Here is a 24,870-nt window from a genome sequence, read left to right as displayed (position 1 = left end):
CTTCAAGAGAACCTGGATACCACTAAGACTACACTTACGTGTCTTGTGAAAAATGCTGCTATTGCATACGCACGTAGCTTCTGGAAAAAGGTTGACTTGTCACTTCACACTTTGGGGATCAGATTATCATATCTCATTAATTTTAATCTCTTAACTAAGTGACAGTGGTAATTCACGATTTTCAAACAGCATAGTTCTCTAGAAAACTAGGGTTTACTGGGGTGCAAAATCTGAGATTTATGTTGATTGAGTTATTCCATTAGACTGACTATGTCAGAAAACTGATAGTGCTGTTTCTTGTTCAAACAGCAGATTAGTTCTCATGCAGCTCTTTTTGACTTTTAATATTGCAAACAGTTGTGATTTTAGGATCTATGACCAGGATTTTTAATGTGATTCTCTTCCACACTTCATATAAAACCTATCCTAAGAAGAGCAAGTAATAGCTTAGTATCAATATAGTTTGGAAAAGAAACCAAACCCACAAAAAAATACTATTTTTACCTGGTAGCAAAAGTTAAATTTTATTGGACCACATTAGCTCATTACATTTTTATTGAAACCCTCCTTGTTTCCTTGACCAAGTTAAAACCAGCTCTTTCTGGCATTTCCAGCACCTAGACATGCCAGGATAAAGCCGTTAAGAGACTCAGTATGCTTGGCAATGTAGTAGTTTCTCTTCTATGTCACCTTTACTGTTGCCATCTTTTGTTTAATTGCATATTATTGTGACTTTCACTGGTAAAGATATATTTACCCTAAAAGACTAGTTGTATACAATCCTTTAAAAATAGCTTAAAGAGGGGACTACAAGGAGACATGTAGTTGATTGTTCTTCTCCTTACTTAAAGATATATTTTTCACTTTATTCTTTTCAAATTACCCATGCATAATTTTATGAATGTGGATTACGGTTTTATCAAGTTGTTTCTCCTCTCTGTGGAGCACAAAGAGTATAAATGTCCCACAGAACTAATTCTAGAGTACTACTTTACGTCACTGGCTAGATACATCAAAGTTTTTTTCGTTAGTTATATCTTATACTATTGCGTGTCCAATAATAATCAAGCAATTAGATGATACAATTGCAAATATTTTGGTACTTATATTTTTTTTGAGATATCCTCAAATGTCTGAAGCTTTTTTACTGTAAACACTGATGTTGGAAACTTTTATCATAATTGACTTATGCAAATTAACAAAATGTCATAATTTATTTCTGAGATAGGGTACTTATCTTTAATTTCCAAAAATGTTTATTTGTGACAGAGGCCTACTCAGTTTCATATTTGTATTCATACCTGGTTTCTTGAAGAGTGAAGTTTTTCAAACACAGAACTTCCTGTGTCTGACAACTTTAAACTTCTGTTTCTGAGGCTCCAGAGGAGTTATAGCAGAGAAGAATGTGCTTAAAAACTATTTTACATAGAGTTTTAGTCTCTCCCCTTCTACATTGTCACTAGTACCCAGCATTGCTCAGATGTCTCAAAATTTGGACGTGATCTTCAGTCAGAACCCCACATCCTGAAAAGCTCAACTCCAGATTACAGGCTTCTGCTAGCTTTGGGGCGTGCTTTATTTTATTTTGTCACCTTTTATTTTTGTCTTTATTTATATGCACTATCTGTTTTTAGCTCACTCTGTTGTCAGTGCTTTCTCTGCTGTTCTTTACTGCCCATTAACTTTTTTGAAACTCAGCTCTGTCATCAGAATGCAAACTGTTCAATTTACTTTATGCATTGTTTTCTGGTTCAGTTATTAATTATGAAGTACTTTAAAGATGTCCTTTGCTCACATGGGTCTTTCATCAGAGAATCTAAGCTTGGGAACTGCACAGAAAAAAGCCATTATCACCCCTTGTTTGATGTTGCTGTTGCAGTCAGTAGAACAAGATTGATGAAATGTTATGTTTGGCCAAAATTTAAGTTTTCATTTGGAATTCAGTGTTGAAAGAATGGATTGTCAGAACCAATAAGTTTTCCTTTGCTTGGGATATGTGCATGTGGTAGTAATTAGCAATATAAGGTCTTTAGTTGAGCAACCAAGCATAGATTCTGGCAGCAAATATAATGAGAAACTACAGTTGTTCTATTCCTAACATCAGAAAGTTTCCAGATAAAATTAAATACATGTACAAAATGAAAGCAGCTAATGTTTTTGTGTTGTTTTTTTTAAGACGTAGTTTCAGCTCTTAAAATAGCAAATGTATGTACTCTTTATCTTTCTCCAAAATAGATAAATACATGCTTTGTAGCATTTATATATATGTTTATACATGTTGCCCCATGAACCATGTGGAATAATGTGCTTCTATATGATTATTAAACATTTAGGTGGGAAGTTAAAATTAATATATGATTATGTGTGTTTTGAAGATTACACTGCATTGCTTTAGTAATAAAGAGAGCCTTGCTGTGGAACTGTAGCTGTCAAGGCAGCTGGAATGTATGCATAAAAATTATTTCTACTAATTCCACTTACTAAAGAAGAGAAACAACCAACATGCCAGCAAGTTTGATCTCACATTTTATTTTGATTTTCAGCCAATCCTCAAAAGACTCACACTATGTAAGAATCATTTTTGTACAATAAAATAGCTGACTTCTGTCTTAGTTAGGACACACACACACAAGAGTTTGGAAGTGAAGTAGTTTGTAGGCAGCGTGCAATTATCTCTAATTACCTTCACTAGATACTAGCTACTTACAAAAGTCCAAATTATAAATTAAATTTATAATCTCCCCTTGGTAATATATTCCTGAAATGAGACTTCTAAAGTCTCATAGAACATAAAGCAGGAATTTTATTATAGTCTGTGATTGAAGTTTCCTCTGTTAAATAAACAACAGTACTCACTGTTGCTTATATACCAAAATGCATATGAATATATCTATCAAATGTGACCTAGTCGAAATTTGCACATCTAATGACAACTAGGTTAATGAGTTTGGCACAATTACAACCTAGTGCAAAAAAAAATCAAGATTTTACTAAAAACAATCCTTGCCTTGAATTTCAGATTCGTAAACAATAAGATCTCTATAGGTACAGAGATTACTGCTAAACAGCTGTTTTGCTGCTGTTTACAGATCAGCTCATCAGAAGACTCTCTAATGTTTTTGCTATGTGTCCTGACAGACCAGAATCAGGTGGTCAGTAGACGAAATAAAACCTTGGCTGCCTTTTTTAATTATTCTCAGAACAAAGTAACAATTGCTTTTACCTATAGTCATCACTAAATACAAATGATACATAGAAAACCAGATGAGTTACAAACAGGAAAGAGTTTATAGTAAATATATAACTATGTTGTAACTGTGAAAAAAAATTCATGTGTGAGAAGCAATTAGAACTGTAAAAAATATTCTTTTTCTAATATGCTGAGAGGTCTCTAAACAGTGATGTGGCTTCCAGTATTTTTCACATTGAGTCCTATGTGTTTTTTCTGTTCTTTCACATGAGCAACTCAGTCACTACTGTTTGTCCTTCCTGTGCATTTCCCTGAATGAATTCTATAGTACATGATTTTATGTTTTGGGAAATACTTTTCGCAAAGCAGTTATTGCACATCATATTCTTACATACTAGACAATGTTCTGATGATTTCTGTACAATTAAGTAACAATGTAATTTACTTTTTCTGTAGAATATTTGGCATATTCTCATTATTAATAGACTAGTAACTACCTTACGGAGTTTTTGTGAGATTTAATGAAGTCAAGGTTATGCTTTCTGAAGATGAGAAATATTTATGAAATGCAAAGTAAACATTTATAATGAAGGTTAACTCTTATTAGCTGCTTCATCACCAAGCACTGTGTCATCACACTGAAAAGCATCTGCAGTATTATGTCTTTAGTAAGATATCTTACATATCTTACTAAAACATTGTGAAGCTTACTAGATCACTATGAAATAACCAATGAAAGCATATACTTAAAAGAAGTTATATTCAGGTAATTTCATAAAGTAACGACAAGCAAGTGCCATTATGAACAGATAAATACTGGATACAAATACTGGAGATAAAAGCTAGATGTAGCATAGTTGGGTGAAGGGAAAATCTGACTTTTTATTACATTATTATAAAAAGTCTATAGTCTTTAGAAAAGAACGTAGAATTTTATATATATATGGCAGGAAAAGTGCTACGCTTTTTTGCTTGACATTTTTTCATCAGTTACAAAATAAAATGATATATAGCTGAGCGTTACATAATTACTTCCTCTTATCCATTCTAATTTTTCTTAATAATTTTGAGACAAGCAGCTGGTTTTGTACACCCTATCTACATTTAACTCTTTTCTTCTTAAAGCTTTTAATTTAACTTAATCTGATTAGGCTCTTTCCGTGACTTATCTGTAGAACCTATGAGTTAGTATTCTAGGGGTCTTTTTAGAGTGATATTTTTAAAGTATCTGCCACTGTATCCCCATATCTGGTAGACTATAATTTTTAGAATGTAGCAGTTAGTCTACAGGTTATTTCATGCATCCATAACTCTGGAAGGTTTGAAGATTCAGTGACTAATTTAGCTTTGGAAGATTTTATGAAGTGTTCCCACTAACCTCCTAACTATAAAGTTAATGCTTTAAATCCTAGGGGGTTTCTTCAAGAAATTCTTGGGTTTGGATAAGTAGAATTCTGCTGTTGCAGTCTTTTTGTGATATTTGGAACTTACACATTCAATCCTAGCCAAATCAGGACTTAGAAGATCATCTGTGTTATTCCTTTTAAGAAAAAAAAAAAAATTAAAAAAATAAAAATCAAGGTTCATTATTTATAACATTCGTATTACTCAGGTCTGGTTTGAGATTTGGTTAAAGGTACAGATTTATTTTACCTCTACTAATTTATAATTAGCTTTTTATTCTGCATTTACTAATTTACTTGAGAATCAAGATTATTCTTATTCAATTATTTCATTTCTATGTTCATGTATTAATATGGTCAAACTGGGTTTTAATTTTATGAAATATTTTCCACTTGAAGACATTAGCTTATTGTAAATCATCCTGCACAAAGCTCTAGAAGGCATATGGAAAGAACATTTGTAAACTGATGAACTGAAAGAGAGATTGGATAACTTAACTCAATGTTAGGGTTTTTTCAGACTTTACATTGAATTATTGACTTAATTCCACAGACTAAATTCTTTTTCCTTTTTTTTTTTTTTTTCATAAGAAACTGCTGTCATATCCAATGGAAGCTCTTTATGAGAGCAGCTAGCAGAACACAGCTTCACATGAATAGATAGTGGTAGAGAGAGGGATGATTATTATGTTATATACATCTATGTCTGCATATAAACTGCTTACCTGTTCCCAATAGTAAATAGTTATGATAAACTTTGTTAGATTTTCAAAAGTTAAAAAAAAAAAAGAAAAAAGGTCCACAGGCATTACTTAATATGTTAAGATCAAAAATTGTCTTTTAATGAAATAACAGTTCTTTACTGTATAAGCTATTAAACTTTCTTGTTTCTCATGTCTCGTGATCTGCTCTGCTTCACAGAGATTTCTTCAGATTTCTTAAATTTAGAAGCCATAAATTAGCAAATCATCAACATATCAACAGGAATAATCATCTGCTAGAGATTCCTTCCAGAAGGAAACATGGGATTCAATAACTAAACTTCACAGAGAAAAATAAAAACTGTAGACAGATAGATATGGTAAACAGAAAGACAAACAGATAATTTAAGTTGACAGGCCATCTTGGACTGATTAGACATTTGAATTTGATAAAAAATTAGAAAAAGAAAATTTAAGGCTTATTCAGATACTTTGGCAAAGGTCCATTTGCTGCAGTAATGAGAGGCATAGCTCCAAAGAAAGTGACATTAGATTATTATATTAAATAATTTGATGCAATATGTAAGATATTATTTTCCAGTGGGATGAGAATGTAATAAGAGAATGTGACATGGATTGCATTATGATCCCCAGAGGTGTCTCTGTTTCCCATCTGCTAGCCATTCTTCTAATCCCACTGTTTCAAATGAAGTCTCACTTAGTAATAAAGAAAATCTGATGAGTGTTAAATAGACTGACAGAACTAAAAGGACAAAACTTTTTTTTTTTTTCAATATTGCATGCCTATTAAACTATATCCATTCTTATGAAAGCAAGAAAGGAAATGTGGGAAGTAATAACTAACAAGATTATGACTTAAAAATATAAATAAATAATTGTATTCCAGGTCTCAAATCATATTCCTACAATAACAGCACTAATTTTAAATTTCTAGTTAAAATTGCAAAATTTTCAACTTTTCCTTATCTCTGGCTAAACTTTAAACAAGCTTTTGGGTTTGGCATTGAAATAGCAGTTGTTGCTTTCCATTTTTTTACCCAAGAAAGTCTAAATCTAGTTTATAAATATGCAAAATGCACAGGCCATGACTTTATGTATAGACATTCCGGGAAGTGCAATGTGAGTTGGCAGAAGGGGTGAATTGATCAGCAAGTTTTAGTGAATTAAGACTTTTAGTTTATACTCAGGTTCTGTTGCAGAAAATTAGTCATGACATTTTAGAGTGATTTCTATGGAAAGAAATGCCCTGGCTCAGGTCATGAATAAAATGCTCAAAAATCTTAAAGCCTTTGCTAAATCCTGCATTGCTGAATTTTTATTTTTTTTTTTTTTTGACTCATTGAGCATTTAAAAAATGCATAAGACAATTTGAAAATGAGTAATAGTGGGAATATAGAGAGCAATTTATTTAAGGAAAAATATTTTCAATTTATTTCTAAAGTAATAACAGAATGTCTTGTGTGTGATATCTGCTGCACAAAATATTACAGGAAGGAAGCCCAAGGTTTGGAGGGGTCAGAACAGTAGATTAAGGTCTGTTTGCAAGTGAGATCCTAATGCTGGAGCTGTGGTTTACTGCTGCATTTTACTGTAAGCTTTCTAGTATGGAATGCATGTGCATGTCATAGCATTTAATAGGTTTTACTCTTTACTTACACTAAATGATTCACTTATTTCAAATGGTGATATAGCTGTGTTATGTGTAAATGTTCTGGTATTTTTGTGAAAGTAGAACTACTCTAGATAGTATCACTGAATTCAAGGCTGAATGAAAGAATGAATATTAATCCTTTAAGCTATGGTAGAAGCCTCTTAAATAATACAGACCCTGGCAGAAACAAATCACTGTGCTTTCTTGTTATTATTGCAGTTTCAGAGGTATGCATTAAGCAAAGAATGCTTTTATTTCTTAACTTGCTTCATAGACAAGTATTGCCCAATTCCTTAGATTATAAAAATTTAAGATAAAATCATTCAGCTGTAAATGAGCAAGGAAGTTGAAATAAACAGAACAGCTCACAGTGAATCACTTATAGCATGCTATTGCAAACAGATGAAAGCTTTAATATGCAGTTGAAACAAAGGAGTGTGCTATTTATTCAGAATTCAAGTATGTGAAATGCACTCTGTCAGCTTGTTCTGTAGTAGAAACCTCCCACAGATGGGCATAAACTGTTTGAGGACCTGTGCAGGTGAGTTCCTCTGTACTGCTTCTATTCACTTCAGAAACAATTTCTAACATTTAAAGGTTGCCAGTGACATGCCACCAGTATTCACCGAGAAAGACTAAAACCTGGATTTATATAGGTGCGCTTGATAGTTTCATACCTGCAATTATTCACTAATTAGGGTCTTGTATGTGACTGTATGTTTTTTATATGTCAATTTAATGTTTAAGAGAATTTTAAATGATTCCTCCTTTATTCTTTTTTTACATAATTCTGTTGGCCACAAATTAATATCTGCATTGAGATGACTTTAAAATGCCTAGTATTAATGATTTCCCATTTACTGAATCATAGAATCAACTAGGTTGGAAAAGACCTTTAAGATCATCAGGTCCAACTATTCCCCCAGGACTGCCAAGTCCACCACTAAGCCATGTCACTAAGGGCCTCATCTACCTGGATTTTGTAGCTCTTTTGAGTGTTTTCTGGTATTAACTAATTCCTTTTCTTTACTCACAATATAAGAGAGATTCTAAAGAGTGTGGAAACTTAGAAAGAACAGATAGTGCTGTCAGGTCCAATTTACAGAAATTAAAAGTACCTCAGACATGTTCTCATATACTGCAATCACATCTCCAGTCACAGTGTAGTCATATTCTTTTATATGTTTAATATTAATACATATTTAAAAATCAGCGCTTTTGACTTCTCCATAACTTCAAAACTTGAAATCCTTAATCGTTCAGGAGTAAAGTGAATAATGAAAAAACTCAAAGAGAAAAATGTTAAAATAAAATTACTGGGACATTACACACTTGACAGACAATTTACAATTCGCTTGAATTTATTTGACTTGTCTCCCTTAAGTTATCTTTCTAGAGCCTGATTTGAAAATCAGAGTGAGAAAATAGCTTACAGTTGATTTCTTAAAAAATATCATGCCTTGATTTAGATTATTTTATGCTCTGTCTTCACAGATATGAATGACTAATGCAAAAAGGTAACTTTGGGAGTAATACTTTTTAATTTAATACTTTCTAGAGTTATTTCTTGAAAACCAACTGGGTGTGTCTTGTCTTTTTTTTTTGTCCAGAAGTGACCATTCTAGATGAGATGTTCTTGGTCTTTGATTTTGTTGTATATGCAATACATAGGCAAGTTTTTTGAATGATTAAAATATTAGAACTTACTGTTCTGGATCACTATACACATTGGCTAAATAAATGGTCTTTAGAGGACAATCATTTGGTTCAGGTCTTCTGTGAAAAAAGAGAAAAATGTGAAATCATGACTGTATAGCACCAATTACTCTATCTGCATTAATCTTAGAGAAGAGTTTATATTGAAATAAGGCGTCTGTTTAAGCGATTGAGAGACAGAAGCACATGCATAACGTTTTCACTTAAATGAACTGAATTAATTGAGCATTAAGTAATGTTAGGTAAGTCGTGAAAAGCATGAACAACTAGAAACTGTAAACTGGTATATTTAAAAAATGCATACCACTAACAGATAAACAAGAAGACCATATGCACAGTCTTTGTTGATGTTTATTGACTTTTCTTCATAAGAAAAAGTGACTGAGATCCTTTCTTTGTTGAGGAAAACCAGATAAACTTTACAAGAACCTGTTTACTTCAACCACAGCAGCCTGCTACTGGTATGCAAAGAAAGAATTTATATGGTTGATAGATGAAGGCACGATCAGAACACTAAGCAGGAAGACCATAAAGAGATCTGAGCATATGTATTTGATATAAATATTATAGTTTTATGGAGACATCTAGATCAATATGCACGACACATCATTTAGTTACTTGACAAGTGAACACCATGTATTCAACTGAATGCTGAAGAGAATTTGTATTTATTATCTTTGATTTATTATGACAGACTAGTTAGAATGAGTTTTTTCAAGTTCTTTATACTTGTTCCACTAAAATGGGTGTAACTTCTTTCAAAATAAACAGGCGAAAGATTTGCCTTTCGTATTGTGTCCTCTGAAGGAAGAACCATGCAAAGATCGTTTTTTGAAAAATCCTATTCACAGTGGATCTGTTTTCATTTACAGTGCTATTTGCATGGATTAAGTGTATGTTCTCAATTACTTCATGTCGGAATTCTAGATGTTTAAGGTTTTGCTTATTTCATTTTTTTCTTCCTGAAGTTGCTTGTATCTGTGGTAGCTTTAGACCTTTTATCACCATTTTTGTTTATAAGAAGCTAGTGTGTTTTTAGCAAATGTATCATTATGTCAGTACGTAAGTGAAAAAAATGTACTGTTGAAAAATTCAACTGCATAGAATCACAATTGAAATTAACTTTGTAGAGCTGTAATAATTTTTCATACTTGGTCACTGTAATTAATTTTGAGAATGATAAGTATGCATGGGAGAGAATGGATTAGTCTGGCTTTATTGATTGAAAGCATATGGCTCCTGATAAGCTTTTTATTCTCTGTAAAGATTCTTTTTGCAGTATCACAGACACATAAGATGGATTCTCATTAGTATATTGAACCAGTTTCACTGCTTATACATGTTACCAATGACAAGTATTACTTAACAGAAAACTTAGTCCTCCTGAATACCTATCAACAATAATATCAAAATTCCTGGATTGTGATTTTCAGTATTGTAAGGGAACTTCTTAATTTTTTTTTTTTAAAGAAAAAAAAAAGTAAATAATAATAATTTAGCTGAATATTGTGCTGCTTTCGAGGTTTTTCATAAACAAAAGCTTAATGCAGGGGTTAAACATTACTGTTGACCCAAAATTATTAATAGAATATTTTCTTACAAACCAACTCTAGAAAATATCTAGCAAAAGATATCCAGTATGTTGGCTTTATTTAAAGTTTTGGTGCATGGAAAAAAGATGAGTGGTACACGGTGGAGGGATGGTTATTGGAACAAACAGAGGAAGTAATAAATCTTCAAATCATATACAGGACAGATTGGAACAGTATAAGCTCTCCAAGTTTTCTTAAATAATGTAACTAATAACTCTCTCTGGGCAAGTAGGAAATCTGTTTTCAATTTCTTCTACTTCTAAGCAAAAGTATAATTTATATTAAATGGAGAATATTTCCTTTTTTGGTGGGAGTTTTCAACCCAAAATTAATGTAAGTATCTGATCAGAAAATGTTCTTTGAAAACCAAGAGGTTTTGTTGCATTCACTGCTCAGGACGCTTTTGTACTTTATAAGAACAGCAAAGAGAAGAATAGAACATGTACAGCCCCAAATCAGAGCACTAAAATGAAACCATGGTGCAGACGCCTTCTGACACTTCTAAAAGAATAAGTTCTGGTGATGAAATGCCAAAGAGTATTTAGAATCATAGAATCATAGAAAAGATAGGGTTGGAAAGGACCTTAAGATCATCTAGTTCCAACCCTCCTGCCATGGGCACGGACACCTCACACTAAACCATCTCACCCAAGGCTTCATCCAATTTGGCCTTGAACACTGCCAGGGATGGAGCATTCACAATTTCCTTGGGCACCCCATTCCAGTACCTCACCACCCTCACGGTAAAGAACTTCTTCCTTATATCTAACCTGAACTTCCCCTGTTTAAGTTTTAATCCATTACCCCTTGTCCTGTCACTACAGTCCCTAATGAAGAGTCCCTCCCCAGCATCCCTATAGGCCCCCTTCAGATACTGGAAGGCTGCTATGAGGTCTCCATGCAGCCTTCTCTTCTCCAGGCTGAACAGCCCCAACTTTCTCAGCCTGTCTTCATACGGGAGGTGCTCCAGTCCCCTGATCATCCTCGTGGCCCTCCTCTGGACTTGCTCCAACAGTTCCATGTCCTTTTTATGTTGATATAGAATTTAAGAATGTGTATGTAGGTATATATTGTGCTTCTACCTTGTAGGGTCAGATACACCTAGTAGTAGAAAAGCGAATCAGTAGAAACCTTTGTGACATCTCAGCCTCTCAAAACTTTGATTTTCTAAGCAATTTGTTGCAGTGATGCAATAAATATTTTTTTCTTATAGTGAAGTACTTTCCTTGTAGACCCTTCTCTGGACCTTCTCCCTCGTGGCCCTTCTCTGGACTTGTTCCAACAGTTCCATGTCCTTTTTATGTTGAGGACACCAGAACTGCACACAATACTCCAGGTGAGGTCTCACAAGAGCATAGTAGAGGGGCAGGATCACCTCCTTTGACCTGCTGGTCACGATCCTTTTGATGCAGCCCAGGATACAGTTGGCTTTCTGGGCTGCAAGTGCACGCTGCCAGCTCATGTTCATTTTCTCATCAACCAACACCCCCAAGTCCTTCTCCTCAGGGCTGCTCTGAATCTCTTCTTTGCCCAACCTGTAGCTGTGCCTGGGATTGCTCCGACCCAGGTGTAGGACCTTGCACTTGGCATGGTCAAACTTCATGTGGCTGGCATCAGCCCACCTCACAAGCATGTCAAGGTCCCTCTGGATGGCATTCCTTCCTTCCAGTGTATCAACCAAACCACACAGCTTGGTGTCATCAGCAAACCTGCTGAGGGCGCGCTCAATCCCACTGTCCATGTCAGTGACAAAGATGTTAAAGAAAACCGGTCCCAACACCGGTCCCTGAGGGACACCACTCGTTACTGGTCTCCAGCCGGACATTGAGCCATTGACCACAACTCTTTGTGTGCGGCCATCCAGCCAGTTCTTTATCCACCGAGTGGTCCATCCATCAAATTGATGTCTCTCCAATTTAGAGACAGGGATGTCATGCGGGACAGTGTCGAACGCTTTGCACAAGTATTTGACAGCCAAGTGTTTTATTTTCACTAGAGCAGATTGCTGTGAAACACTACTGAATAAGAATCATAACAGGATTGAATAGTTGTACCAAATGCAGCTTATTTTAGTGGGGGCTTTTGGAATAAATAGCTTCTGGAGGTTTTTTCCAACAAGAATTATCTTATGATCCTGTGAAAATTTCTTCTGCAATAGAGTAATTTGGGTTGCACACCTGTCTGGCTTGTAGTTTTTCTCTTCAGCTTACCCATATTTTTAAAATGTGAACTCTAATTCATAACAGAAAAGAACCCATGTGAAATGAAGTATCCCTGGAAAGTACATTTTCTGCACAAAGTATGAAGTGTAGTACAAGAGCATTCAGGAAGAAACCCCACTAAAGCTGACAGCACAGGTTCTGTACAAAGGAATTGCCTACAAGAGCAAATTATTTCTGTTATTAAAAATAATGCATCAACTACACAAATGGAAAGTTTGATTTCTTAGATGGAAACATTTTAAAATAATACCCATAGTTTAAAATCAGTCATTTTAGAAAACATGTTTGCAGTCCAGGGATTCAATCCTCTGTACACTTTACCAAAAACGTTGGTTAAAATTGAGAAAAATCTTACTGAAGCCAAAGCAGACTCACTGGCTAGCCAGTTTAGCAATAAAAGTTCATAGTATTAAGTCCCATGTTAAATAAAAACCAGCATGATCAGTCTCATATAACCATATATTCCTTGCCTGTTAAAAAGAATGAAACCATTAAAGTTTTTGACTGCTGCTGTATCTGAAATTTCATTTAAGTCCTGATGATGTGGCTGAGAACTCATGCAAAAGGAGTGTTTGAGTTTATCATATTAGTAAATAAAGTTTTAAAACCCTGGGTTACAGTACTTATAGAAGTGATAATAATAGACTAATTTCATAACATGTGCTGGACTGGTATAATAGTTTATTGTGTTTTGCTTTTCTAGTCATCATCTGAACCACTGCAAAAGTAACAGTTTGCGATGGTGATGTTTTACACTGCATGATGCATATCACTGATTTATTCTTTATTCTGCATAATTATCCCTTCTCCAATGAATTCTATGCACTGTTCACACACATTTCATCAAGGATCAAATTATCAAGCAAGAACAGTCCCCTATTATAGCCCATTACATAAGTAATTATTGCTGCACTATTGTTTTCACCCAATGCGTTTTCTGTGTTACCAAGTGTTCTACAGAAAAATTACAAAGTGAGACATGAATGCTCTGCTTTTGCCCTTGGAATTACTTTCTTTTGCACTTGGCTGTTCAAGTTTGAAATAATTTTGTGAAATTCTGAAATTGTGTGTTTGTAGCATTTTTGTACTTTAAATGACTGTATATGAAGTAATTTGTATGACTAATGAAGTTGACTTTTTATTAGTTCTTAGGAATTGTATCTATACCACTTTGTCCCTTTTCCCAACTTCTGTGAGCAGTGTGGTTATTGGAATTGTTAGCAACAGGCATGTCAAAATCACCATCCTCCTTAAACACATGAAATTAATGGAAGCTGGGGTTGAGTTTATTCTGTGAAGGAAATTGTGACGCAGTGTAAGATACTCTAACTGCAGGTTTTTGGACTTTGCTTTACAATAATAAAGGTGCAAGAATCCCTTAAGAAGAGTGCAATTTTTTAAGCCTTATCTTCAGCCTCTCCAAATTTAAGATCACAGAATCATAAAATAGTTAGGGTTGGAAAGGACCTTAAGATCATCTAGTTCCAACCCCCCCTGCCGTGGGCACAGACACCTCACACTAAACCATCTCACCCAAGGCTCTGTTCAACCTGGCCTTGAACACCACCAGGGATGGAGAATTCACAATTTCCTTGGGCACCCCATTCCAGTACCTCACCACCCTCACGGTAAAGAACTTCTTCCTTATATCCAATCTAAACTTCACCTATTTAAGTTTTAACCCGTTACCCCTTGTCCTGTCACTACAGTCCCTAATGAAGAGTCCCTCCCCAGCATCCCTATAGGCCCCCTTCAGATACTGGAAGGCTGCTATGAGGTCTCCACGCAGCCTTCTTTTCTCCAGGCTGAACGGCCCCAAATTTCTCAGTCTGTCTTCATACGGGAGGTGCTCCAGTCCCCTGATCATCCTTGTGACCCTCCTCTGGACTTGTTCCAAAAGTTCCATGTCCTTTTTATGTTGATATAGAATTTAAGAATGTGTATGTAGGTATATATTGTGCTTCTACCTTGTAGGGTCAGATACACCTAGTAGTAGAAAAGCGAATCAGTAGAAACCTTTGTGACATCTCAGCCTCTCAAAACTTTGATTTTCTAAGCAATTTGTTGCAGTGATGCAATAAATATTTTTTTCTTATAGTGAAGTACTCACCTTGTAGAAGTTATGGTAAGAAAAATATTTCTTTTTTGTTGCTTATGGCCTATAATAGCAAGCCTTGTACTGCCTTCCTTGGCATAAATGTCTGCTTTCAACCATGGCAAAATATCAAATCATTTTAGGGAGATTTGCTCTCTCATTATGTCATAAACCAAAAATTTAAACAGCAAAACTCATGAGGGCAGGTGAAGATGTGGAGAAAGATGTGTAAAATAGAAGACTATGATTTTGAAAGAGACCGGTTAATACAATGTATAAACATATATATAAATGATGCCACTTACTGTTAAATGTATAATACAGCTGGGCAAATGGTTTAATAGTAGTCTTTGCAGATGAGAGTGTATGTGTATTTGCAATGCCAAAATGATTTTTCTGGAACTGATGTTCCCCTCCTCTGACTTCTGGAATAGGATCTAGAGAAATGTCAAGAAGAGACTAATACTCTGGTTTGGCACATAAATTATAATTGCCTTCTCTGCTTTCTTGCTTGTTTTACCTTCTTTGCAAGATTAACTCTGATTTTTCTGCAACAGGCACATAGTTGTCTGTGGTCACATAACACTTGAAAGCGTGTCCAACTTCCTGAAGGACTTCCTGCACAAGGATAGGGATGATGTCAATGTAGAAATCGTCTTTCTGCATAAGTGAGTAAACTTTCGAGATTACTCTTATCATCTGTTTCTAAATCTCAGTAAATTAAAGCAGATCTTTTTTTTTTTTTTTTTTTTTTGAGAGAGAGGATCTTTCAAGCTCCAACTTACCATAAAAATGTTTGCAGTTATTTTTGTTATTAGTGTATTTTGACAAAGTGTTGTTTTCTGCCTTTTTTTTTTTTCAATAACCCATTGCTAAATATAGGTGTTTCAAGCAGGCTTCAGACTCAGTCATGTCAATTGTGAGGTAGATATCTAAACATGTACTTGAAGTGGGAATGATATTATGAAATAAAAAATAGGGAAATACTAATAAATATATGTGGGAATTTCTTTAGTGGGAAATATTTCTAGTGAAACTACCAAAATTGTTAAAATCTATAAGATTAGTAAAAAATACTGTATGTCCTGTGAACTTTTGCTATCTGAAAACATGTTCTCACCTTTGATTTCCCTAGGAAAAAAATGCTTAATTCATATAGCAGAATGAAAAATGTAGGTGCATGTTTAGTTTTAATGTAAGTAACATTACAGATACAGCGATGGTAGTAATTGTTTTCATGCTGATAATTGGTATTGCTCTTTTACCCCTATATGCATAGCTACACACACATGGTCTTTTGCATTTTTCTGATGTGGGATTTGGAAAGGTTTTGTAAGGTGATTGCTGTTTTTTTGTATGCTCTGCATTACATGAAATACAATATCAAATAGGTGTGCCTATGGGAGAAGCTTCTAGAAATAGCCATGTGTTAGACAGTATGAAAGGTCTTTTCTACTCTGGAATAGCATCTGGTTGGAAGTGTTGAAAGCTATAAATGAGTAATATTTTTGCATTAGGCAGCAAGTTCTCCACTTCTTGTCAAAGAAAATTATTAGAAAGTTCAAGAATCATTTTTGGGTGATTCAACAAAGGAAGCTGAAAAACTTAAGAATCAGCAGCACTTGCACAATTTTTTTACCTAGTTCTTTCAAGTTGAACTAGAGATATCCTCAAGTAACAACGTTGTTTGCTTCTTTCCCCTCTCAAAGTAATAACAAGAACTGACTGAGAGGAAAGCAGAGATCCAGATTTACGCAGTGAAAATGCATGGCAGTAGGAATCAGGAAACTGCGTATTAACATGAAGACTAGCACCTGGCAGCTTGTTAGTGCCCGCTTTCTTCTGTGCCTTCACAGACAAATATTTGCTTTATTTATTTGTTTTATTTTCTTACTAAATTTAGCATCTGGCATGATAAAGATCTCATGCACTTACTATGTATGTAACAAATTCCTTCTGATTTAATGTGTGGCATAAGAAGAGGTATTTACGTGAATGGTGCCGCACTGGGTAATACATCATGATCTATTAAAATCTTTTTGATCATGGCAAAATGCAATGAGACAGAAAGTCATAGCATAATTATGTTTGTTTTGATTGTAGCTCATGTAGCTCACAGGATCCCTATACTGTTCATTTTCCAACTTTCAGTGATTTTCCACTGAGCTCTCTTGATGTAATTAGCTGTTTTGAGAATGGTGGGGACATACAGAGGATGAGTGTCTTATTAGAGAATTTCTGTGGAGAGTGAGTGTTGCGTGGGGATGTTTTCCAGTGTTTGAACCAGTTCTTCTGAATCCATGTCTGTGAGAAACTGACACACGATGAACATGCAGAGTAGCACAATGAAGTGGGCCAGAAGCGCTGTAGACAGAAATAAGGAAGTAAAAGCAGTTATTGTGTGTCTTTTGGGTACTGCACGCTGTTTCAAACCACAGGAGAAGCATCAGCAGAAGTCTCAATACCTAAAATAAATTAAGAGGTTGATTTATAAATTAAGGAAATTTATATATAAGGAAATATGGAAACTGACTTCTCACTTGCTCTTTTGTTTTTTCATCTTCCCAATGCAGTATCTCCCCTAACCTTGAGCTGGAAGCTCTTTTTAAACGACACTTCACTCAGGTGGAATTTTATCAGGGTTCAGTCCTTAATCCCCATGACCTGGCAAGAGTGAAGGTAACAGCTCTGTTGTTCTGTTCTCCTGCTAATTGACTTTTCAAGAAGTACTCATTGCATTATTTGGAAAAAAAAACTCCAGTAAACTTCTTCTTAATGTAACACCACAAGACTCTTTCCATTTCTATTAGCTTACTTAATAAAATATAACGTGTATCCTTATGAATTTTGTTTTCCCTATATCCTAAGATCTTTAAAGCTACAGTATCACTGTACATTGTCTGCCATTTCATTGAATTCTTACGAATTTTTAATTGGGTTTAGTTCAAGAATCTATTACATTAATATTTGATATAATAGAGATTAAATTTTTTTGTCTTCATCAGAATGATTAGAAAATAAATAGAAAACCCCTTTTTCTATTGTCTAGAATCCTGGGAGGAAAAAAAAAAAACAAAACAAAACCAACAAAAAAAACCACCAAAACCCAACCAAAGCAAAGCAAAAAAAATTCCCAAACCCCCAACAAAAACAATTTAAAATTTTTGGTAGCTAAATGAGATAGTTTTATTCTCTGTAATTCTCTATGGTAAATTATTTTGTACTCTTAAAGAAAAGCATGAAACTTAAAAAAAAAAAAGATAGTAAACTCTCAGATACAGCATTTACTTTTAAGGTTTACTCCCCTTCGCCTCCCCCCCCCCCCCAACCCTAGTCCCCCCAGAATGTAAACTGGTTACTTAAGCCAGGCATATTTTAGTCCAATGTTAACACTTTCTGAAGTACAAATCATGTCTTTTGTCTGTTTTGGCTGCACAAATTGCTTAACCTTTTGTAATCCAACACACACTGTTTCATTTCATCAGAACAAAATGTTTGAATTATAACCATAAATGTCATAGTTAGTGTTTTACCATAATTACCAACGTGTGTGTTGGTATTTTGTGTTCTGTATTCCACCCTTTTTTGTGTTGGTATTTAGTTGTATACACTGAAAAATAGTTTTGTCATCTGCTTTGTGTTAAATAGAGCTAAGGTTTGTGAGGACATAGAGGTCCTGTGAACAGATTTGTTCTCTTCCTCACGCTTTCTAAAACTGGTGCTCAGATTCTAAATCGTCAGTTCAGTCACCTCTTCCTGTCTTTAATGGGAAGATACTGAAATTCCCAGAGCTGCAGGACTTGTGGGAGCACTGTACTGATGTAACAGGAACTTCCTATGGATTTAGGGGTCTAAATTTCAGTATCTGGTTACAAAAGATATGTCCGTTAACAACTGAACTATTGACCTGCTCTGAACATCATAAACGAGTTTCAAGAAATTATGATGTGTATATGAGAGCTGTTATAATCACTCACATTAACTCACATTGTAACATTTTTAATCAGCAGTATTAAGAACTAACATTCACAATTATGATGGCAGTGTTGAATTCCATAGTTCTTTATGGTGAAGGAAGAGCTAGAAAGAGATGTTGCTATTTATATGTGTCTTTTCTTTGGTGCCTCAGATAGAGTCAGCAGATGCGTGCCTAATCCTTGCCAATAAATACTGCGCTGACCCAGATGCTGAAGATGCCTCCAATATTATGAGGTAAACTCATTAGTTTTTAATAGGTTTTTGGTTCTTAACTGATTAGCTGACTTGGTACTGTTAGTCATTTTGCAAGATCTAGGGTTTGAGTATTCACAGCTGAATGCACTCCCTGTAGAAATGAGGAGAACAGGAATGTGTTCATGTTCTTGCACAAATATGCCATGTGCTGCCTGGGCTGCTGTTAATAATGGGACAGAATGACCCTTAATCAATTCATATGTCATTGTGATATATCTGCTCTTACAAGCAATAGTGCAGCTTGGGGAACAGGTGTACGCTTCATGGTGGCAAATATACAGTGGTAATCTAGCTTCAGCCTCCTTTTTTAGGCTGATGATCAAGTATTCTTATTTTGATTGACAAGGCACTTACACATTTGGAGCCACCAGATCCTGTCCTGCTTTCCTCCTTATGTTCTTTGAAGGAAGGAAATTAAAGAGTCTGTCAATAGACAGCAGTTAGAGTTACAGCATACGTAAGCCATTCCGTTTCTTGTGTTAAACCCTTAGCTTTAATGGTACCAGTTTCTCCTTTTTAGAATTAAAATGTCAATTAACTGTTAAAAAATCTCTAACATAGAAGTGGCCAGTATTATAAACCAATTTTATTGGCCTGTTAGATGTTTGCATGCTGTGAATTGAAAGAAAGGGAGAAATAAGAAAAACAAAAATAAAATTGCTCCTCTAGAAAAAGTTCACAGTGCACAGGAGATGTGGCTGTCTGTGGAAGATATAGGCCTTAAATATGCCTAATTTAATTTTCCAAATATGACATTGAATTGCAATGCAAGAAACTTTATTTTGACATTAATTGTATAAATGCATTAAAGATACTCTGGTTGCAGATTAGTGCATTCTTAATAGATATAATTTATTTAATATCATAAAATGCAAAAGTGTAATTTTGAGAGTGGAATTCTCTTGTGTTTTCTCACATTTAAATTAATTAAACAAAATTGAATGTTTAATTAACTAATTCAGCAAGAAATGAATAATTAGAAGGAAGACTCTTTTCTCTTCCAAAAGATAATATCAATTAAAAGCATGCATACAACTTTTCTCATCTGTTTTATGCTCTAGCTTTTATATACATTGAAGCATGAACCAGACGAGCAGTTTGCAAGATAATTCCTACAAAACACTAGTGTAAACAGTCATGGCATTCCACGTCTTATGAGACTGATGATTCCGTAATAATTAAGATTATTTTTTGTTTTGATTGGTTTTATCTTCTTTGTATAACTTTAGTTTCTGTATACAGAACTGATTTTTACCCATTTCAGTCTTTAATTTTTGTTATTTTTTTAATTTTAAAAATGCATATTCCTTTCTTCATAACACATTATCAATTCACTAGTTTCTTATTTTTCTTTACAGCTGCTTTTAATAGGTACACAGTTGAGTACATCTTAGTTTCATTAAATAATGACGAATGCAAGCAGGCAAGCTGCACATTATGAAAGTAGCCCCATATTCTATAAATTCAGTGTTCAAATATCAGTTTCAATATTGAACTTTGGAATAGCCCGTAAAAAAATCATATAATTTGCATGTGAATTTATGACAAACAAAATTATTATTTAAGTTCTTTGATGATGATGAATGTCTAACTATAAATAAACGAATTGCTAAAACAAGTCTTGTCTTCTGCAAATTTCATAAGAGCAAACATTCAACTGAATAAATCCTGAAGTTTGATGTTCTAGCATTAGCCAATGGTTATTAATTGAATTTGTCTAGGAGTAAATATTGCATAAGTCTGACGTCAATCAGTATGCTTAACAGCCAGATGAATAAGAGGGTACAGTTTTAATTGTTGGACTTGAAAATCCAGTAAAGTAGATGTACTGGCATACATTATCCAAATATCTTACTAAACAAAGTTATTTTAATTGTGTCGTCTTTTATTTTTAGAGTAATTTCAATAAAGAATTATCATCCGAAGATAAGAATTATCACTCAGATGTTGCAGTATCACAATAAGGTAAGCTGATGACCAAGTGTCTCTCCCCAGAGTTTTTTGCTACATTGCATTCATTCATACACAGTATTTCAAAAAAATCCCATCATAATAAGCCTTGTTATGTAATCCACTTACAAGTTAATTCACTTTTATTTATAAATGTAAAAACCTTTTAAAAATCTGGACATTAATTAATTGTCGAGGCTGTAATTCTCAAAGCTACACTGTCCATAGCTGCTGTTGATTCCAGATGAATCTCAGCTTCTATAAGTTTTGCTCAGCTTATTATACTAGAGCTACCCAAGATGAATTGGTGGCCTCTAAAGAAGTAATCTGAAGTAATTTTTTGTGGATACTTAAAAAAACACAATAAAACTCCTTTAAGATAATGACCGATGGCAATTTTTTTTTTCGTTTCTTGCAGCATGACAATGTAGACCTGAAATTGCCAAGTAGCAGCTACAAAATAAATACAATTACTTGTTTTTTCATATAAAACATAATTAAGTTGTGGAATTTGTTGCTAAAAATGTTATTGAGATCAGAATTATAAATCTAAATCAAAAAGGAATTTGGCAAAATTTTTTATGATAAATCTGTTGTCTTTAAACACAGTGAAGTCAATTCATGCACTCCTGAGGTGAGAAAGTCCATAAACTGCTGGTTAACAAGGCTAGGAGGAATAACTCAGAGGGCAGACTACTCATATGTGACCTGCTTCTTTAGTTATTTCTAAAAGCATCAACCATTGCCCAGTGTTGCAGAAAAAGCTTGACTGGGTAGCCCTTCATTCAGTGAAAAACACAATGATCCTGGTTTGACTTAGAAGGTTTGAATGCTAAGAATTCCTTATATCAGTAAACTTTGTCTAGAACAAGAGAAATCGGTGTTGCTTACACTGTCCTCTTTCTGTACATGAATAGAAGGAGCCTGTCTTTTTATAGAATAAAAGCAAGGTGTTTCTCTCCTTTAAACAGGTTCAGAAGGGAAGATCTTTCACTGCATTTTTTCATTTGTATTTCCAGTGAAATCATCTTCAAGAATAGCTGTTATCAAAGTGCTAAACTGTGATCTTCATTTATGAAGGGAAGCAAGTATGAAGGCCTCTGTGTTTCCTTATGTCTATAAAAATGTACAAGGTAGATGGAAAAGAGAATCTGATAGAGTTATGCCAGTAACTGAACAATATTAATAGCTATCTAACTGACCAGTGTCAATACTGGAGGTGTATCTTGATCAGCTGTTTTCTTTTTCTATCCTTGTAAACAGCAGTCTCAGCAAAAGGTCTGGATATTTATAAAGTCAAGCGCTGTCCTTCAGTGTGGCAGGAATGCAATAGAAAAGACAGAGGATGATGTGTACCTTACTAAACAGCAATGTCCTATAACGGTTTTGCAGCTTCACATGAGTTGTAATCTAAGTTATATTAGATTCGTGAGTACTGTGTATGTGCCTTATCAGTCAGAGTAGCTCCAAGTACTGTAAAAGGAACATAGAAAAGCTAAAAAAACTTCATAGCGTTGTGTGGTTCATTCAGGTGTGAGGATGGGCCTGGTAGAGTGTCACAGCCAGAATAGGGCTTGAAAAATACAACATTTTGTCTGTAGTAGGTAAGATTGGAACATGTTTTTGCATAGAATTCTGCCTCATTAGAAAAAGTCAAGACAGTAACAAAGAAAATAATTCACTGCATATGTCCTTCAACACTGTGCTGTATTTGAGGAAGTATTTCTGGTTCTTCACCTATGAGGTATTTTGTTTGCTTGTTTTTCAGGCCCATCTGCTAAATATCCCAAGCTGGAACTGGAAAGAAGGGGATGATGCAATCTGTCTTGCTGAGCTTAAGCTTGGTTTCATAGCCCAGAGCTGCCTGGCACCAGGCCTTTCAACTATGCTAGCCAACCTCTTCTCTATGAGGTCATTCATAAAGGTAATGTCTTCTTTCATTAGAATGTATTTGTCTGCAATTCAGTTTGTCAGAGAGTCAAGTAAAGAATGTGAATCAAATACGGAACAGATAGGAACACATTAAGAGAATTTGTAAGACAAAAAAAATGCAGTGCATGCTTCCATACAAAAGTTCTTTCCAGCACATTGGGCACTATTCCAGATTCTGTCAAGTTAATGTTTTCATTTTTATTCAGCAAGTGTTTGGCCTTTATATGACTTTTCAAAGCATCATCCATTTCTAGGTAGATATATCTGGTGTTTTGTGTTTTGCTTCGTTTTAGACAAACCACATGTTTATCTATGAGAAAAGCCCTGCTGCTAAAACAAAAATATGATTTATATATGTCCCATATAGCAACAAAGTATGCAGAAAAATGGACTGATCATTTTGGTCTTTCATGTCAGGTAGCTAGTGGACCTCTGACTGTGAGAGTAAGTAAGGAACATGTGTTGGAAGTGAAGCCTGAACTTCCTACAACATCATTCCTGTATATGTTTCTCTTTTTTGTGTATTTGGACTTATATGGCAAAATTTTAGTCCAGTTAAATCTAGACCTCTATGGCAGCTGTACTAGTTCAATGGCCCAAGGCTTTCACTGCAGCAGTCAGTAATTCCTTCTTCCTCAGGCCTTTCTGGGGCACTGATTCCAAACATAAAGATGGTCAGTTTCCAATCCTGTGAGTGTTAGTGGGATGGGAAACACTGGAGTATAAGGTAGGCCATGGTCCACTTTAAGTCCATCATCCAAAGGGAAATGGACTTTTCTTGCATTAAGCAAGAAAAAAAAAAACAAGCCTAATGTCATCCAATGAGAAAGCCAAAACTGTTCTCATAGAAGTGCACGTCATTGCAGGACACCGAGTCTTTATTTACTTCCTAGGAAGTTCTGGAATTCTTATTAAGGTATCCTTTGGAGACTGCAGACTCCTGTGTGTCAAAAATATTTCAGCCTATTATAGTAAAAAAAAAAGTCAGTTTTCAATATGGAAACAAGCCTGAACTCTGCACTTCCATTATTTCATTGTAACTATCTGCAATCACGATGCCTACATCTTCATGTTCTAGAAAAAAAAAAAAACAAACAACACCCAAACCTAAGAAAAAAAACAAACCCCAAAACAACTGTTTTGCTCATTAAAGCCAAACTTGGGAGCTGTCAGTGACTCATTATCATACAATCACTTTGACATTAATCCTTTCTGCTTATACCCCAAAAGAAGTCTATATGTCTTACGAACTTCATTCTTGCTCTTCAGTTTGGTCTCCCTCACTCTTGCTTAGTATAGTAACCCAAGACTGTCAGGAGTCTCAAACGTTTATAACAGTCACACTTAGGTATCTGAGTTACTGAAGCAATCTATTCTGTGAACTTGCTCGTGACATCAGAAGTAGGCATGAAACTTTTGTTCAATTTCCATCTTTCCAAAATCAGAAGGGATCAGTTTTCTCTCAAGGACATCCAAATATATGGGTATCTTCATAAGCCCCAGTCATAATTCAAGTTCTTTAAACTTGCAGTGAGAAAATGAAGAGATTCAGAAAGTGATAAAGTGTACAAATGTCTGTCTATAGAGGGACTGTAGTAGAGCTGCACACATTTATGGCTAGATCTGCAGGTACAATGTTTACACAGGTCAGAAACTGCAAATGTAAAGGTAGAATCTTTCTAGAAAATACATCTAACCACTTATATCATCATCTTGCCCACCTTCTCTCCTGTATTTTCTTATTGTATAAGATATTCTTATAATAATTTCAGGACAGTGACAGATTGTACTATTTCAGCAATGAACAGTTTTAAGATGAAAGCTCAGCTTTGCAAGGAACTACTCAGATTACATCTGAGTCTTTCTATACGCACAGAGTAAGCATAAAAATAGCAATGAATTTGATTTCAAGGAAGCTATCAATATCAGTTTTGCTCTTGTACCTGTGATTATATATAAACAGAACAGTGTGCAGAAATACCTTGACTTGTGTTACTTCAGATGTCATCTTCAGATGGCAGTGGGAGATGAAATACTATAAAATAGTGCATTGAAAGACTGCAAGACTCTATTACTACAGGTTAAAAAGATGTCTTCCACTTAACTAAGAATGAATTGTTCAGGCAAGTAAAATGTGTATCATAATTTCCAAAGATCTCTGTGT

At 34.7% G+C, this 24,870-nt stretch overlaps 1 protein-coding gene across 43 annotated transcripts in view; it reads left to right on the top strand.

Moving 5' to 3' along the window:
• KCNMA1 (potassium calcium-activated channel subfamily M alpha 1) overlaps positions 1 to 24,870 on the top strand; it is a 483,481-nt gene that overhangs the window by 322,488 nt on the left and 136,123 nt on the right. For all 43 annotated transcript variants that reach the window (XM_057416305.1, XM_057416302.1, XM_057416303.1 and 40 more), the window contains 5 exons: positions 15,149 to 15,259; positions 17,165 to 17,270; positions 18,721 to 18,803; positions 20,720 to 20,789; positions 22,543 to 22,698. In XM_057416305.1, coding sequence (XP_057272288.1) covers positions 15,149 to 15,259; positions 17,165 to 17,270; positions 18,721 to 18,803; positions 20,720 to 20,789; positions 22,543 to 22,698 — 526 coding nt within the window. The remainder of the gene's footprint in view (positions 1 to 15,148; positions 15,260 to 17,164; positions 17,271 to 18,720; positions 18,804 to 20,719; positions 20,790 to 22,542; positions 22,699 to 24,870) is intronic.

This window comes from Pezoporus wallicus, unplaced genomic scaffold, assembly GCF_028554395.1.
Source record: "Pezoporus wallicus isolate ANWC-B61680 ecotype Strahan unplaced genomic scaffold, APGP_CSIRO_Pwel_v1 contig_2012, whole genome shotgun sequence".
Taxonomy (NCBI): Eukaryota; Metazoa; Chordata; class Aves; order Psittaciformes; family Psittacidae; genus Pezoporus; species Pezoporus wallicus.
This window is presented reverse-complemented; position numbering and strand designations above follow the sequence as displayed.